At 41.2% G+C, this 18,800-nt stretch overlaps 2 protein-coding genes across 3 annotated transcripts; one reads left to right on the top strand and one right to left on the bottom strand.

Moving 5' to 3' along the window:
* Positions 1–1,798: 1,798 nt before the first annotated feature.
* On the top strand, positions 1,799–9,495 carry LOC148338074 (signal-transducing adaptor protein 1-like). The gene is made up of 10 exons (XM_088292824.1): positions 1,799–2,027; positions 2,110–2,181; positions 3,008–3,124; positions 3,221–3,277; positions 4,177–4,373; positions 4,452–4,583; positions 4,882–4,951; positions 5,350–5,452; positions 7,414–7,551; positions 7,632–9,495. Exons 1-10 carry the CDS (start codon positions 1,926–1,928, stop codon positions 7,751–7,753), a joined length of 1,110 nt encoding a protein of 369 aa, XP_088148950.1. The 5' UTR covers positions 1,799–1,925; the 3' UTR covers positions 7,754–9,495.
* Positions 9,496–9,574: 79 nt separating this feature from the next.
* Positions 9,575–18,661, bottom strand: ankrd13d (ankyrin repeat domain 13D). Of its 2 annotated transcripts, none has more exons than XM_088292823.1 (16): positions 17,811–18,661; positions 17,592–17,724; positions 17,382–17,506; positions 17,018–17,063; positions 15,759–15,902; positions 15,497–15,686; positions 14,460–14,526; positions 14,147–14,228; positions 13,963–14,024; positions 13,490–13,620; positions 13,255–13,412; positions 13,062–13,175; positions 10,940–11,112; positions 10,673–10,752; positions 10,190–10,426; positions 9,575–10,015 (listed from the first exon to the last, which is right to left on the bottom strand). In XM_088292823.1, exons 1-16 carry the CDS (start codon positions 17,892–17,894, stop codon positions 9,952–9,954), a joined length of 1,890 nt encoding a protein of 629 aa, XP_088148949.1. In that variant the 5' UTR covers positions 17,895–18,661; the 3' UTR covers positions 9,575–9,951. The 2 variants fall into 2 exon arrangements, with proteins under 2 accessions (XP_088148949.1, XP_088148948.1); XM_088292822.1 differs by having other exon boundaries at positions 17,592–17,727; positions 17,811–18,660.
* Positions 18,662–18,800: the final 139 nt, after the last annotated feature.

Genomic DNA, 18,800 nt, shown 5'->3' on the forward strand with positions numbered 1-18,800 from the left:
TGTACCTGAAAATAAAATAAATGTGCCGAAACAGCACAATGATTGATTTCAAGCGCAATCTTGTTTGCAGCTTCTATTACTAATGCCTAGCAAGACTGCAGGCTGTCGCCCAGCTCATTAATAATTCAGCAGCTTCAAACGAGAACTACTACGGTACTAACTGTACAAGATTGAACGCGACGCGTTTCACGTTGCCATTTTGAGCAGCAGCAGAAAGAATTAACCATACATTTTATTGTGACACCAAAGGTATCACCATAAATGCTAACGATTCAACGTGACTGCATTTGTCTCTAAATTTCAAGACGGTGTATTTGTAAAATCAAACTTATAAATTATTCGTATTGATAATTATGCATGTATGAGGTTTTTTTTTTATTCAATTGCATGTCATTTAAATGATAGCATACCAATGTAACAAAGTCGTGCAGAACTATTGATACAACATAGAGCAAGTAAAAAAAATTTTTTTTTACTCGTTTATAGGTAACATTGTTTCCAGTGGTGTATGTTACATTTCACATATAATACCAGGGAATGTGTTTATTATGCAGTATTTAGTCATTTGGGGGGCCCAAGGCAAACTCAGTTATGAGGTCCTCCACGTGCATGAACTGCACTGGCATTTTTTTCACCTCAACACAAGGTCTTTATTGATGATGCTTAAAATCCTTCTTGGGAATTTATCTACCTCGTGAATCATTTCAACGCTTACAATGTATTTGATTCGAACATAATCAGCATTCAACATAGTGTGTCACTTATCCTGAACAGAGTTTGAGGGGAGCGCTGGAAACGATCTCAGCTGACTTCGGACGAAAGGTGGACTACACTCTGAACTGGTCGCAAGCCAGTCACAGGGCACACACAGACACCGTCACTGAGCATGAACTGATCTCATGCTGCCTCTACCCAAGGCAGACAAGAGTACCATTACACTATCACTGACCTCATTTCACATACTATCAACCGTTTTAAGACTCAGTATTACAGTCACATCTTTGTGATGAAAAGCAGCCGCACATCACCCTCCATTTCATTTCTCCAGCACACTCCTCAGTTGTGTAACAGGCTAACTGCTCATGGCAAGTGTGTCTGGTTGTTGTTGTAAAATACACACATTGGTGTCACTGTGGATTAAAGTTGAAACCGGATAAGATTTTTGTTTCCAATTTCATCCCACCTTCTTTTTTTTTTACCACACTTTATGTTCCTCACAATTGCACCAACATGTTTGCTTTGTTTCATCTTCCTGAATCAAGTCTGCACATTTGCAGTAAGAAGGTGGAAAAGCCCATTGCATGAGAGGGGAGCAGGTGGCAGTCAAAACGATCATGATAGAGTAATATGCTTTTTTTATTGCTTCAAATTTAAGTAAAAAATATGAATACATTTTATTTTATTTTGGGATCCCATGGAAATCTTGAGCCTTAAGAAATGGCTTGTTTCCCTGAAGTAAGTGACCATACCAAATTCTACTATACAATTGATACAGGATGATATTTTAATATTTATGCATTTGCAAGTGTTGGTGTGAAATCTCACAAGTACATATCTTCCATGAAAAACAAACACATGTTCATCAATATTAAACCTGGGCAATTTTTCACATGAATTATGATAGTGTGGTGTACGTGATAAGGGTTTTTATATTGGGGGTGTTACATTATATTGACTACTTCCTCATTTATAAATCACCAAAGTGCTTCCTCATTCTCAACAACCTGACCACATAATGACTGAATGAAAAGGGGAGGGAATATGCTTGAATCAATCACTATTTTCAGGAACAGCACAAGGAAAGCACAGAGGAAAAAGCTATGCGGGTGCACTGAGGAATTTCTGGACTGCATTGGAGAGAATTGAGGCCAACTTGGATTAAACCAGGATTGCAGACGCTCCCAGAACTCATAACGTTCTGGATCATGTCTGTGCCCCCTAGAGTGGTCCACAAGCGGAGAACCCATATCACTGCTCTGCCACTCTACTACTCAGGGCACCTGCTCAAGAAACACTCCCACGAGACGGTGAGGGCAAATGATCAGAACTGGTTTGGAATACAAATGCAGCGTGAAGCTCAGCTATCCTAATGACACCTATCATCTTCAGGATTTCAAGAAATACTACGCAGAGCTGCGAGGCGACACCTTGTTCCTATACAAAGACGAAACGCAGGATACAGTGAGACAAACTCTTGCATTTTCTTTATTTATGATTGGCTAAACTCATCATTGAGCAAGCATAAATATAAGACCGATTTAAACATTGCTACTTAATAATCACAATGACAACTAGGGTGGCTGTTTATGTACTGAAAATTGAGTAGTCCCCATAAAACAACCAATGAGTCGTAATTCATAAAACAGATGGAAAATTGTAACATTTGCCAGCAAACACACCAAAAATTGGACATTATTGAAAACAACAGCAATTCAAACACAATTTAAAAAAACAGTATTCGGAATCTCTCCCTATCCACTATATATTTAGCCCTACATTATGCTACATAGTGAGTTTGCCATTTTGTAGTGCTGTTTGAATGTCTAGTGAGGATGTCAAAAAAAATTTTCTCCTAGGCGTCATCATAGTCTTCCTCCCATGGTTTTGGGCCATTATGACAGTGAAATTAAAGTGAATACCATATAACCACTTCGTCATATGATTATATATATATAAACAGGTTTTCCTGCATTTGTTTGTTATTATGTATATCTATTTTTAACAACAATTTGAAGTTTAAATCAATCGTAGTGGCAAGTAAATATTATAGTATGAGTAGTGGTAATTGGTCAAAATAAATGGTTGTAAAACCAATGAAGAAAATTTTTGGTGCGGATTATCTGCCAATATAAATATCCAAAATAAAAGTCCTTTTATTCAGAAACATTTCATATTGCTTTAGTGGGGCAAATAAAATTATACTGGAGGCCGTATCTAACCCCGAGGCCTTGAGCTAGATACCTGTCGATTCAGTCAAGTCGTTTAAACGAAGTCCTTTCCCTGTCAGTACACAGAAAAGCTGAATCTACTTCAGCTGCGGTCCATGCAGTTAGCTTCTCCGTATCAGAGGAAGATGCCCACTATCTTCACCCTCATGATGCACACAGATGAGGTCCACTTGAAGGTGTGCCCCAGTTCAAAAAACAAGCTTTGATACGATAACTGCAATTCATTTGATTTATACATTCATTTTTTTTATTTATTTCCTTGGGCTGTGCAGATGGACAACCCTGATACAGGAGAAGAATGGCGGAGTTACATCATGACCATGGTCAAAGTGAGCTGACAAACACTTTCAACCAGGGGTGCCAAGATCCAGTCCAGGAAGGCCGCTTTCCAGCATGCGTTCAATCTCTCCCGGCTGCAACACACCTGATTTAAATGATCAGCTCATCAGCAAGTTCTGAAGAATCCTGATAATATATCCTGCTCATTAGAATCAGGTGTGTTGCAGCCGGGAGAGATGGAAAACATGCAGGACGCCGGCCCTCGAGGACTGGAGTTTGACACGCTTTAGACGCTCTAATACAGGGAACGATTTTAAGACCTCAGGAAGCCATAGGCAACGTATGAAAACATTTGAGCATCTTGGAAAAGCACAACGTTAAATAAATGAATAAATACCGTATATATATTACTACCACATATGATACAATAAACAAACCAATGTTCATAATTTCAAGTTATGGGCACTTAGGTATAGTCACTAGGGTGGATTGATGGGCAGATGGACGGACTGATGGAAGGTTAGAAAGAAACAGAAGGACGGGTGGGCAAACAGATAGGTCTGGTGAGAGAAAGAAGTATAGAAGGAGCAAACGATAAAGAAAGAGAAACAAAAAAAAGAAATGCAAAAAAGAAATGTGGGAGAAAGAAAGAAAGACACAGTGGGAGTTCTTTTTTTATTGACATAATCACTGGCAGGATGAGAGGGAAGAACCGAGTGCACCGAAACCAGGAAACATTCATGCATGTGGTCAACAATTAACTAGCCCATTTAAACACAAACTTGCTTGGGGTTTTTGTTTTATTTTGTGGGCGATTTCAGTTTCAGTGAGACTACAATTCCCTTTAAGCAACAAAATGGAGTCGGTGTAATAATCTACTTGCTTCCATCAATCCACCCATCCATTTTCTATTCTGTTGGATGTTAAGTAATTCTATGTCACCCTGCAGAAAGAGATTCCCAGTCAGGTGCAGCTCCTGCCGGGGCAAAGGTTGCTTCTTGAAGATGCTCTGGCTCAGGAAAAGATGAGAAGCTCCCAAGTACAGAAACCCCCCCTACCACCTCGACCGGCCCACCTTCTTGGGACCCCTGCAGCCGACCCTCCCAATAAGGACACACCTGACTACAGCAGCCCAGAGATGTTACCGTGACTACCATTTTGTTATTTCTATTGTTTTTAAAAAAAAAAAGTCCAACCATTAAAGGTTTTCTCTGATTCTTTCAGGTGTTTCTTCAAAGTAACTCGACAGGAGGCTGAACAGATGTTGAAGCAGAACCCTGAGTATGGAGGCATCATTCTCCGCCCGTCTACCATGGCCAAAAACTATGCGCTCACCCTCAGGCAAGACACACCTAAGTAAGTTACTGATTGTTATTATTAATAATTACTACATTGTCAGATTAAAAAAAAAGTATATTATATATATATATATATATATATATATATATATATATATATATATATATGTACGTATATATGTATGTATATATGTATGTATATATATATATATATGTATGTATATGTATATATATATATACACATACATATATAAATCATTTTGTTTCAATTTTTTCTTCTAATTGACTTTTTTTTTTTAATCTTTTTGGTGAACAAGTTTGAATAGGCATTGTAGTAATAATAACTTGTGTTTTAGGGGGCCTGTCATGAAGAACTACAGGCTGACCTGCACCAAGTCAGGATTCATCATCCAATTGGAAACAGCAGTATGTTACAGTGACGGTGTGAATGCTTGGTGGTCTTTATATGTGCCCTGTGACTGACTGGTGACCAGTTCAGGATGGAGTCCGCCTTTTGACTCAAGTCAGCAGGGATAGGCTCCAGCGACCCTGAACATAAGCGCGGTTGAAAATGGATGGACGTTTTTGTGACTACAGTAGCAATGCGTCACCTCAGATATATATGTAATATTTTTCCCTCATAAAAATGGTGATCAAAATAGATCTGAGAATGCAGTGCTATTCTGCATCACTGTAAGCTTCAACCCCTATGATAAATAATTAGATTATGGTAACAACAATGTTGGTATCTTCTGTGACACTGTATACAGGACTATTGTCAAGGACATTTTTTTATCTGCCTAAGACAGTCTGTTTCCCTTCAGGTCGAAGTCTCTTCCCTGCAGGAGGTACTGGAATATTTTCTCGAGAAGACAGAATACCGACTTCATCCTTACACGCTGGGTGACGTCTACGACACTCGCATTGGTGAGCACTGCATGGAATTAGTGACAGTCTTGAATTTTTGTCCCAATGACTGAAATACTTTCACACTTTAGACTGAAATTTGCCCAAATAATATTCAAAAATATGTATTATACAAGCTCATTTCAGCATGGTGTGAAAGGATTTCAGTAGTTTGTGAGCATTTCACTCCATTATGTTTTTTTTTTTTATCCATTATCTGCCACTTATCCGGGGTTGGGTTGCAGAGAAAGCAGCTTCAGCTGGGAAGCCCAGACTTTCCTCTACCCGGCCATGTCTTCCAGGTCTTCTGGAGGGATCACCAGGCGTTCCCAGGCCAGTCAGGACAGTCAGGAGCCCGGACACACTGCGAAGGAAACTCATTTTGGCCGCTTGTATCCGAGATCTTGTTCTTTTGGTCACAACCCACAGCTCATGGCCATAAGTGAGGGTAGGAACGTAAATCCACCAGTAAATCGAGAGCTTCGCCTTTTGCCTCAGCTCCTTCTTCATCACAACAGACAGATACAGCGTCACAGCAGACGCTGCACCGATTCACCTGTCAATCTCACGCTCCAGCCTCCCCTCACTTGTGAACAAGACCCCAACATATGTGAACCTTTCCACTTGGGGCAGGATCTGTTCCCCGACCCTGGAGAGGGCAATCCACCCTTTTCTGACTGAGAACCATGGTCTCAGATTTGGAGGTGCTGATCTTCATCAAAACCGCTTCAAGCTTTTTAACCACCTCGGTTACCCAGAGATAGGCAAGCCCGCCTCGGCATCTTCAGGCTCTACTTCCTCAATGGAAGGCGTGTCGGTGGAATTGAGGAGGTCATCAAAGTATTCTCCCCACCGACTCACAACGTCCGGAGTCGAGGTTAGCAGCACCCCATCCATACTATAAACAGTGTTTATGGTGTACTGCTTCCCTCTTCTGAGACGCCGGATGGTGGACCAGAATTTCCTCGAAGTCGTTTTTCATGGCCTCACTGGACTCTTCCCACGCCCGAGTTTTTGCTTCGGCAACCGCCAAAGCTACATTCCACTCGGCCATCCAGTACCAGTCAGCTGCCTCCGGAGTCCCACAGGCCAAAAAGGCCCGATAGGATTCTTTCTTCAGCTTGACAGCATCGTGTCCACCAGCGGGTTCGGGGATTTCCGCCACGGCAGGCACCGACCAACTTGCGACCACAGCTGCCTCAACAATGGAGGCATTAAACATGGTCCACTCTGACACATTGTCCCCCTGCCTTCCGCGGGAGGTGGGCAAAGTTCTCCCGGAGGTGGGAGTTGAAACTTGACTTTGCCAGACGTTCCCAGCAAACCCTCACAATACGTTTAGGTCTGCCAGGTCGGACTGGCATCATTCCCAACCATCAGAGCCAACACACCACCAGGTAGTGATCAGTTGACAGCTCCGCCCCTCTCTTCACCCGAGTCTCCAGAACACGTGGCCGCGAATCCGATGATACGACTACAAAGCCGATCATTGAACTGCGGCCTAGGGTGTCCTGGTGTGCACAAATGGAAATCCTTATGTTTGAACATGGTGTTCGTTATCGACAATCCATGACGAGCACAGAAGTCCAGAAACAGAGCACCGCTCGGGTTCAGATCGGGACGGACGTTTCTCCCAATCACACCCTTCCAGGTCTCGGTGTAATTGTCCATGTGATCATTGAAGGGAGTCAACGAGGGGGGAACAGCCAGGGGGCAATAACTATTCCCACACCTGCTCGGCATCTCTCACCTTAGGCAACTCCAGAGTGGAAGAGTGTCCAACCCCTCTCTCTCCATCCATCCATCCATCCACTAGTGTATGTGAATAATAAAAATAAAAACCACCAGTGTGGGCAAAACAAGATTTCAGTTGGGCGTATGTCAGAGCGCATGAGAAAAATCAAAATGCAGTTGCAATAGTGAGAGAATTTCAGGAATATGTGAGAGGTCATCCGCCCTGACGGTATCTCATACTTTTACAGAGGCGCCACCTCCAGTTTGCATCACTTCCTCAAGACAGAATAATGTACCCAAGGCGCAAGTGGCGCCCGTGATGCATTCACAGACTAAACCTGGGGAAGGTGAATATGTGGTTCCTGAAGATCACAACGTGAATAAAGGTATGAATAAAAATCCATCCAAGTATTACTGTAATGTTTTGCGTTCAAAGAAACTGAAATTCTAAATGACTTTGGAATAGTTCAGATGGATGAAGAACTGTGGCAAGTTGTACAACTGCAGAGAAACTACACCAGGAGCGAACGCACTACGAAAACCTTCACTGGCACGGCATCATTTTACATGCAAAGTACATCCATGTGAGACGTTTACAATATCGTTAACATTCAAAGTGGGGATCGAAAGTTTTGACCCGAGGTAAAAGTATGTATTTAATGTGCATAGAGAAGCCTAGAAAAAAATGGTATAATCTTCAAAAGAAATCAAATTACAGGTGACACATTATTATAAAAGATTTTTTTAAGTTCTATTTTAGTTGCATCATTTATCATTTAGTTTCAAAAAAACAAATAATGGCATCTGCCAAGGTTTGGGCATCCTGTAGAGTTAAAACCTTGTACTGCCCCTTTTGGCAAGTACTGTATCATCTTGTTAACATTTTTTGTAGCAGGCCAAAAGTCTTTCAATTCATGTTTGAGGTATCTTACCCCATTTTTCCTGACAAAAGTCTTCCAGTTCTTTGTGATTTCTGGGTTGTTGAAGCTATCTTCAAATTCAGCTTTTTTGCAGATGGCATCATGCGGTTTAATTTGCAGTATTTTTTTTTTTCAATCCATTTTTCCTTCTATTCCTGAAATGTCGGTTGCAATACAACCCCAAAGCATGATTGCTCCACCCCCATGTTTAACAGTCAGACAGAGTTTTTTTCACTTAAATTGGTGTCCTCTCTTCTCCAAACACGTTGATTTTAACCTCATCGGTCAGCAGAACTTGTTTCCAAAGTGCATCAAGGTCGTCTTTATATTAGTCTGCAAAATTTAAACACTGATTTTTGTGGTGAGGACGGAGAAGAAGTTTTCTTTTGATGACGCTTCCATGAAGACCATATTTGGTTAAAAATCTCTTTGTAGTGGAATAGTCTAGCGCAGCTCCAGTGTTTGCCAGATCTTTCTGGGGGGATTGAGCAGTCAAACGTGATTGCTTGCTTTTCTCAAAATCATGCCAGCTGTTCTGTCTGATCATTAACTGCTTTCTTCCAGTTCTTGCTTTGACTTCCATCCCTGACTGTCATTTCAGAATTACATTCTGAACAGGATATTGGCATCTTCTTATATCCTTCTCCTGCATGTGAGCATCAATTATTTCCATTGTGCCGATTGTTGAGGTAACGTCAGATGAGTCGGGCCATTTCAAACCTTTTAGATTAACATAACTTGGTCTTTCCAGATCCTCGAGAACAATCCATGACAGATCTCAGCTTTCCTAAGGGGGAAGGGCTTGCTATAAAACTCTACAAACTGCCCACACTTTTGCAGACGCCATGATTTAGTTTTTTTTGTTATTTTGAACAAAATGGTGGAAATAAAAACGAACTTTTTTGGACCTATAAGAATGTGTTATGTGTACTTTGGAGTTTTTTTTGGAGATTGTTCCATCTTTCCTTTGCTTTTTCTGCACATTAATGCATACTTTTACCATGGGTGCCCAAAGTTTCAACCCCACTATATTTAGTCATTTAGAGAATATATTCTTCCTTGGGGATGTTTTGCCTTGGGCTATTTATTTAAGGACAACTGGTTACTGCAACAAAATCCAATCGGTCTTCTATTATCCCACCAACTGTTTATACCGTCTTTTAGGTTTATGGAATTTTAAATATGATAGTTCCAAGACCAAGTTAACAAAAGTGGGTTTATAGAATTTGCCACTTCATTAAGATGAAACAAGCTGAAGTCCAAAGTGGACCCTAGGTTAATCGCCTGAGGCTCTTCCAAATTTAATGTATTATTATCATCATTATTATTATAATTTATTAGCATTTCGTGTTGGCCAGAATAAATATTACTAATGTTGATCTTATGTGCACTGGAGTGAAAAAACGAGAAAAAAAAGGGTGTTTTGTTTTTTTTCAATTATTTAATTTTCGCACCAACACAAGAAAATCAAATGTTTCAAAGAATCAAATATTTGTATATGTTGTTTTATTATGCTTTTCTTCATCGGTACCATGGATCATATTATAGGATTAAAGAATTAAGACCATTCATCACTCTTCAAAGGCAGCAAGACTCAGCACAAAATATATATTAAAAAGAAAAAAAATAATAAAAATCCCTTTCGTCTCCTCCTTCATTGTCATGTGATTCTAAGTTAAGTTTGCACATTTTGTCTCTCATTCTTGTTCTTCGCACTTTTTAGGGACATTAATCAAATAAGGAAATAAATAAAACATCTGTAATAACTTAGCATCTCTTGGTTAAAAGAAAAAAACACAAATAAACCCAGAATTCATTGGGAGTTTTTGTCCCCCATCGAAGACCCACCTCCCCATTTAAGTGACATTACTTCTCGGTGAGTGACAACTGCAGGATCCTCTCTAGTTCCTCCTCTTCCTCTTTATGCTTCCTGTAAAATGGTAGCAAATTATGTCGTGTTGTTATAATCTTTTGGGAACAAACATTTGAAGTCAAATGGGTTCACTGTAACAATGTGTTGGGGTCGGGAAAGGGAAACTAATTACATTGATGGTATTTATAACTGTCTATAAGCTAATCAACGCTTCCTAAAGGACAACCTCACCTGTCTATCTCCTCCTGCTCACGGCATGACAGCTCCATGGCGATGCGCAGCTGTTCATCGAAGCTGCTCGCTCCACCAAAGTGTCCCGATAACGGCGGCTCGGTCGCTGTGTTGTAGGAGAGCGCGTAATTGGTGGCGGGGTTCAACGGGGAGTCGGATGGGGGCTGGCTGGGCTCCTGTGTATCATCTTCCCCTCCTCTGCTAGCCAACGAGATGGACAACGACTCCTGAATAGCCCTGTTCAAAAGAGGTAGAAATTGGGAGGAAAGAAAGAAAGGCATCACTGCTGGGCCTCAGTAGAGAATGACTGGGAGTAGTCGCTGTTCCCCGAGTGGGTTGAAAGGAAGCGCTAATCACAGAATTCTATTCACAGATGCTTAATTACATTACTTAATTCCTTTCTTCCACCAAATTAGGCAGATACAATCATGATTTTAGAGAATGGACTTCCACACTGGTTCGCCAGACAAACTGTTAGCTCACCTCTCCAGCTGAGTGTCTTCCTCATACAAGGGTGACTGAGGGCCTGGACGACTGTTGGTCAGAGCCTCCCAGATGGTCACCTAAAAAATTTTAAAAGTAAGAATGTCAATTACAAAGGCTAACCTGTGTCAATCAATATGCTACACTTCTTTGGCCGCTGACCATGCATGTCACCAGACAGCACAGGAATTACACCTGCAATTTCTCAAAGTGTATTTCTAGACGGCAACATTGCGAGAATGATGGTGACTGAGGTGGCGTCCTCACCTGGTCGCTTTCTGTGCCAGCGTCCAAAAGGCTCTGCTGGATGGCGAACTGCAGCAGGTTGTCATCTTCGTCTCTCATTGGCTCGCTGCGTCCCGGTCCGAGGGTGGTGTAGTCCGCCGGGGGCTCAAACACAGAAGGGTCCACCTCGCAGTGGAAGGGAGCAGCTGACTGCCCTGTGATGATAGTTGACAACAAAATGGAGATGACTGCTACATGCGACATTCATTGCTCTTGATTCAGGAAATAAACATCAAATGTCATTTTGCCAACACCTCACTACGGGACCACGGCACTTGGCACAATCCGAGAGAGGCTGATTTTGGAAAATTCTACTCTGACCATATGAAATATCATTAACACACATTTTGACTGAACTTTCCCACTCGCCAAGCTATTGTAGCGGCAGTGGGATGTTTGTATGTTTTTATGTTTAATCTTTTTGTGAAATTTTCCAGAAAAGCATTACTACTTTTTAACTCCAATCGGAATCTTCTCGGAAGTGTCTGGTGTATGTGATATTTATACCAGCCATTGTCCAAAGGCTATATTTTTGCCATACTGGTAGCGCCACCTACTGTCTAAAGAAATATATATTTTTTATTTGTTTTATGTTTTTCCGCTTGCAGTTACCTAGATACAGTATACCTCATGTTTGCTCAGAAGACAGTTTAGGCAACAATTTTCGCAAAAAGCTGTCACCATGGCAATGCTCCATTCACCAAGAAAACAACATTATTTTTATACATGTAATTTTTCTAAAATATCAGGCCTGGCAGGAATATCATTGTTTTAGTAGGTTATTGTGCGATTCAAAAAAATGGACCAACAACACCACCAACAAATTTTTAGCCAAGCATCCCCGGTTGGATGCGTCATCAAGATTTAGCCAAAGTTGGAGGCACGTAATAGCCCAAGACTTACAAAAAGTCACTGCAGCCCCCATTTTAAACTCAAAAGGAAGTCATTCATTTTGAAATTTCTTTCGAAATGTGCCCAATCTATGGCTGGTCGTAGCATAGTTTATTAAAATAGCTTTTAATTTGATTTAAAAAAAAATTCCAAATCCAAGATGCGAGTATCCCAACATGCTAGTACAATAACGTGCTGGGGCTGAAAGGGCTCTTTATGAATGCTCGCATCTCTAGTTAGTACTATTTTTTTACTCTTCAAAATAAGGACCCAGAAGAAAAAGGCTGAATTTCGGTAATTTTATTTTAAAATATAATATTTAACCTTCAACATCAGGTAAAAAAAACTATGAAAAAGTCAAATTAACCAGTCAATTTAAAGAAAAAAAAACATTTTAAAACAACGTGCCAGGTCAAGGTGGGCGGATAACAATGTTCGTTATTTCATATTAGTCTACCGATAATTACATTACTACCCGGACTATAAGCGGTTAATTTTTTCTTCCTTGAACCTTTTAATGTGACGCAGTTAATACATTTTTACCAAACAGTTGACTACTGAAACTGTCCAAGACCGCCCACATACTCATTATTTATCATCCTCTTGTTGGTTGGAGTGTGCACACATGAGGGAGAGAGAAGTGGGGATGCTTTGTGGAAGTGAATATAGAGAGTATATTGTACAAGTGCCAACAGCTCTCAGTTTTCTTCCTGTGTTTTTTCCCCCATCGATATCAAATTGAGTGCAATTTATATCGATATTGATCAGGTGTCTATCGCGATATACAGTGGCTGGCTAAAGTATTTGGCCTCCTTCAACCTTTTGGCACATTTCAGGCTTTAGATGAAGATATAACATTTTATTTTATTTTTTAGGTGAAGAATCAACAACAAGTGAGACACAATCGTGAAGTGGAGCAAGAATCATGATATATTAATCATTTTTTAGAAATAAAAAAAATGAAAATGCGGCGTTCAAAATGATTCGGCTCCCCTGTATTAATAATTTTTAAAACCATCTTTTTGCTAGGATAACAGTTGAAAGTCTTTTTTGGGGTATGTCTGTATCACATTTGCACATTTAGAGACAAAAATGTTAGCTCCCTTTCTTCCTTGCAAAACATCTTAAACTCAGGTCGATTAGATGGAGAGCGTTTGTGAACAGCAGTTGTATATCACTTGAATATCAATATTGAGAGTGAATTAATAGTTACCAGCTTCTTCTGAGCTTTCTGGTTTGTGAACCGTCACTGAGCTCACTGGCTCGTCACAGCCGCACAAGTTACTGAAGGTCACTCTGGCATTCAGCACGTGAAAAAGTGGAATCTCTGCAGGGGAAAAGCATTTCAATCAGAAAAGCAAATGAGGGAAATGATAACTAGTCCCCTAACGGGACATGGCTCTCACCTATTTTAACTGGAAAACCTGGAGGCAAGCGTAAGGTGATGAAGTCCCGCAATTTAGCAAAGTGAGCATTGGAGATGGCCATGAGGTCGATGATAGGTGTCACCTGTTCGGCCAGCGACAGAGGGTGAGACTCACTCAACCACAGATTCGCCTTGAACCTGGAGATGACGCAGATGGAACAAATGTTGAATTCCCTCATGCATGGTCATGTCTTGTTGCCATGGCTCAGTCATACCTCTGCACTTTGCTAGTGAGCTCGATGGGACGTCCAATGTCCCGGCCGTTGAGGTTGAACTCTGGATTGAAATATTCTTCAGCCGTGATGGCCGTGGGGTTGTGTGGACTGGCACACTGGGACACATTACTCTACATGAACACATGAGAGACACTGAAATGGCAACTTATGTGACAAACAAAAATGTGGAGCACAGTACATAGTGTTTTATCGTCACAGCAAGGTGCCAAATTGTCTGTTTGTTCGTATTGGTTCTGTACGGCAGTCAAAATCAAATCTTCGTCTAAGCCGAGATTCTAAATTCGTTTAAAGGTGCGAACACAAGTGTTTTATTGGATCGCGTGCTCATTTAACATGTTCAGTATAATCCATATATAAAAATTTCAGTCCCTCTCGGGGTCTAATAAAGTGTTATTTTCTTGAAGGAGGCGGCATGTGGTGTAGGTGGGATCATTTGATTCAGCAGTGCTTACCCCATTGTGAGCTGTGTGCTGTTCAGCTATTCCCAGGAAGGACTGCAGAGGAGTTTTGGAGCCTGATTGGGATATATTGCAGAAAATGAAACGGACATCATGTATTCTACAGTTTAAGGTTTCAATCATGTACTTTTGGGTTTGATTTGAAATATATGAATATGAAATTGATCTGCGAGCTCACCTTTGCTCCGGGATTTATCCTGGTCTGATAGATGCTCCGTTCTTGACCGAGTTATCAGCTCCACATTGGTCGCACTATAAACCTTGAACACCAACAGAAAGTGTTATCTCTAAATAAAAAACATCCACAGTTCACACTGCAAAGTCTAACTTGACTCGCCATATTTATTGTGTATAGCTGGACACTAACGAGACATAATTAGTGCAGTAGGTCATGTTTTGGAATCAAAAATACACTACAGTGTACGCATATGAAATTACTCCTCCGAGTAACCTGTCAAAAAAAAAAAAAAGAAAAAAATCCCAAGTCTCACCTTGGCTTCATATCCACTGACCATTTCACTCTTCTCAGAACGCCAGCCCCAAATACCAGACTTGTTCCTAAAGAGAAAAGCACAAATAACCATATGGCTCACAACTAGCCTGTTTTATGTACAGAGGAACCTGGACTTGCGTATGTCCCCGTTTTAAACAATTCAAGTTGCAGGAAATTTTTGTTGAAACATTTGCTCTAACTTATGTAATATTCTCAATATATGAACAGTCGTGGAATGGACTAGCGGATGGATCTATTTTGTGCTGCTTCTCGGGCTGCGTAACATTAATGAGGAATGTGCATTAGACATTGATGCAAAGTACTAAAAAATAGTTGTATCCCCCCACAGCAGAAATCCCTTGCAATTGTAGGAAGAAGTTACGCCTCCGCATCTTTGATCATCCAATCACAAATGATTGACATGACAGACTTAACACTACACAATGTTATTTATTGAATTGTATCGTTTCTTTACTTAAGCAACAAATGGGTAATGTCGGTGTAATCACGTCAAAATAATCATCTAACTTTCATCTATTTACAATACATTCCCGCAATTACAGATGCTAGAAGCAGCCGCGTCCACTCTAAGGAAGCTTTCCCTCCCTCACTTGCTAGTGATAGCGCGAGTGAGACAATTTTTAAAAAATGACGAGAAGAAAATGCGTAGCAAATTACAATGTGACAACCGACTGATTTTTTTTTTTTTGTATTGCCTTTCTTTTTAACCACATATTGATTTAAAAAAAAGCCAATTCTAACTTAGTTTGGGGGCTGAAATATATTAATTGTATATCCATTTATTTCAAACATGCTCACGGAACTAATTAAGCTTGTAACTTGAGATTCCACTAAATTCAACTATGACCCACTCTTAAAGCTTACAACCTTTCATTATTTCACTCGGGGTAGAGACTGAAGGATCATTGATCTAAATTCAAACAAGTCAAAAGCATTTCCTCACTAACAATATACCCTCTGGTGGCTCTTACAGCACAAAAGAGGCATTTATTTTCGACAGTACATGCGCCTTACCGCTCAAAGGCAATGTTGTGCGTGTTGAGGTGCGTGGAAACGATGGGTGACGTAAGTCTTTGCGCAGTGTTTTCCTGGGAAGGCTGCATGGCGGCCAGCAGGGATGGCGCATCGCGAGGAGACAAGACAAGCGGCTCTGTGTAAACCACCTGCTTCTCATGGTCCACCTCCATGACCACGGCTCCATTATCTACAAAGGAGGAGGGCGGAATGACTTTGGAGCACAAACGGCTTGGTCGGGGAAGACCTTCGCCACACAAACCTCCACCCTTGAAGATGTAGCTCCGTCGACCTTTCAACCAGGTCATGTGCTCAAAACCTAGGAGGGTTGTATCGACACGGAGACACGAGCCACTCTTCCACACTCGGTACACGTCACTGGGGCACACCTTGGACACCAAAGGCACTGAAGGGGAATACATACAAGTCGGTTTTGAAGAAAGAAGACAGGAGCTGTGATGTAAACATAACAACTAAACATTAAAAACGCCTGCACAATGTAAAGAGGTGAAACACAGAACCCACACGAGGAGAGAAGTAACGTTTTAAATGTACACCCAAAAATAAATTAGGTTAAAAATAACACAATTTTGGTTCAAAAATGGATCAATCCACTAGTTGGGTCAATTTGACAACTTTCTTTTTTTTGTTTTGTCTTTTTTGTCGTGTTGTTTTTTTGCAGAAAACAACTAAAAATTGGGGTGTTTTGGTAAAATTGACCCAATTAGTGGATCGGCCTATTTCTGACCGAAAATGGTGTTAATTTTAACCCAACTGTTTTTAAAGTGCAGAATGACACTATCACACTCAGAGGAGTCCCTAGTGTAGTGTCTCTCTCATATCCATAAAACAGTAAACAAATATATTGGATGCAGCCCAATAAATGGTACATTAAACGATTAACGTTCTTGGCTAACGGGCACTGGAATTCGACGCCCTACCATGGCAATATCTTTTGTATGGTACAAAGACCGCAGGCACATCTCAAACTTTTAACAAGTGTCCGTGGTTGATATTCTCTGTGCCCTAAACCATAAATTGAGACTTTCAGAGATAAAGGAATAACATTTACTCATGTTAACTTATTTACTAATTAATTCTACTTATCTAAAAATAGATATACATATAATTTTAATATTTTTTTCTTTTTTTCAGGTACGCAGACTGATATACACGCTAGTGTCCCTATTATTCAAGTTATTTAACATTTTAGCCTGTATTACTGGTTAATAATAAGGCGTGTGAAACGTATCATGAGGAAAAAGTGCCATTTTGTACATAAGGCATTTGCAGTTCGAGTTAAGGCTGTTTAATATATTTTTTTTACATTGTAACATTCACTGAATGTCAGTTAAATATGTTATATGATTGCCCTTGAAATTGTTTTTGTTGTATTTCCACTACTTCCCGTGGGGAAATGTTTGCAATCTAAATGAATCAGAAGCTTTTTGTGTTTGAACTTTGAGGTTCCACTAATAGTAGCTTCAGTGGTGAAAAGATGATTAATAAAAACATAGTCACCCCAACTGGTGAACTCCCACTTCATCTCCACATAGAAATCCTGCGCCTGTAACAGAGATGAAAACAGAAAGATCAGACAACTCAGTGTTTATCCCACATTTTAATGAGCCACTGCAAAGTTTACATTACAAAAGAAATCTCAAGACACACAAAAATGTCACCAAATGAGGACAAAGACATTAATTACCATTTAATGGAAGAGACATAAATTGTTCTGCCTGTCACTATACTTTGCTGTCATAGATAGACGACAGCAGATCAGATTATCTCTTGCAGTATACAGTTTGGGAATCAATCAGATAAACTTGGATCAAATGTGGGAAAAAGTTGCAGCTTCATACTTGTTTATTCTTTTTTTTCCTACCTGTCTTAGTTTGCTCAATAGCTCTGGGATGCCTGCCAGCCGCTCAGTCGCCCGTTTGAAGTCTCTGTACTGAAGCACCAGTTGAACCAGCTCGGGATCCCCAGTGCTGACTGCCTCCTGCAAAACTGAAACCCAAACACAAGACTGTTCATCAGTGATGCTTTGTTTATCCGAGCAAGAGAAAACGGGAGGCCACAAGGGAGCACCCACTCGTCCAGCCTTGTGCGTTGCAGTGTGTCGGGTCTGCCGTGTATCTGAGCAGCACTCGGGTGGACTCCAGGTGGCCCAGGGACACTGCGAGCTCCAGCGGGGTGCGCCCCCTCGGATCCACTCGCTCCAGGTCCTGCTGCGGCAGCACACACGCGCAACATGCAGCTTCAGCGCAATGCAGTGCGACCCTTTAGATAGAGAGATGCCGAACAAACCTACCTCTGCCTTTTGCATCTCCTGGTCGAGCTCCTGATACCGATTATTCCACACCAGGAAATGCAGCGGAAACTCGTCTTGGGCCATGTTTGTCGCTAGCTTGACAGTCTAATTGGTATTTTTTAAAGCTTTTTTTGCGATGGGACTTAGCGACTTCTGGTGGCTAGCTAGTTGGTCAGCTAACAGACGAGCTCTGGCAAAGCCGTATCAAAATATATAACCCAAAGACGAAAGGAGGGGGAACTGGTGCTTCGCTGGTAAAACCTGTCACGAAACAAATATATCCGCGTTGCGAACGCGAAGTCAACGAACCTGAATGTGGTGTGTACCTTTTTAAATTAGTGGGCTGAGTTGCCTGGTGAACTCAGCCCACTAATTTGATGTAGCGACGAGAAACTAAAGGCTAGTGAGCTAAGCTAACGTGGATAACTGACGCACAACTGTTTTTGCTCCACCTTGCCATTATGAAGGAAAACCACTAAAGGCGGTCAACACCTTACATCCACGTGCGTTCATTATCTTCCCTTAAATCAGTGGAATCCGATGGATGTGAAAGCATGCCACCCACATCCCTGGTGTATTCGCAGGACTTTCCCCCCTAAATATATGGCCTTTACTCGAGCTGGACATCCACGAGTCCCCCGGCGTCCAGTGTTGGGGACAGCTGCAGACGACCACGCTCAACTCGACACTTGTCTACTTAAAATCCAGGCGCATCACTTGTTAAAGTCTGCGGAATCTCCGTGACATCTTTGGCTGAAACGCAACAGGACGGCGGATGCTAGTTTTATTTATCTCAAGAGGCGTCGTTTCTCTTCCTGGTTGCGGAGGGTGGAGCCGCCCATCAGCTGACTGGCTGCAGGTCATTCGGTTATCTATAACGATTGTGTGTCGTTACCAATGCAACGTAAACTAATGTAGTTATTTTGACTTACAACTTGGGTTGATATGTTTATTTTCTAAGATTAATTTGTGGGGCGGGGGACATCAGAA

The sequence above is a fragment of the Idiotropiscis lumnitzeri genome, chromosome 4, assembly GCF_059441095.1.
Source record: "Idiotropiscis lumnitzeri isolate Australia: NSW breed Sydney's pygmy pipehorse chromosome 4, RoL_Ilum_1.0, whole genome shotgun sequence".
Lineage (NCBI taxonomy): Eukaryota > Metazoa > Chordata > Actinopteri > Syngnathiformes > Syngnathidae > Idiotropiscis > Idiotropiscis lumnitzeri.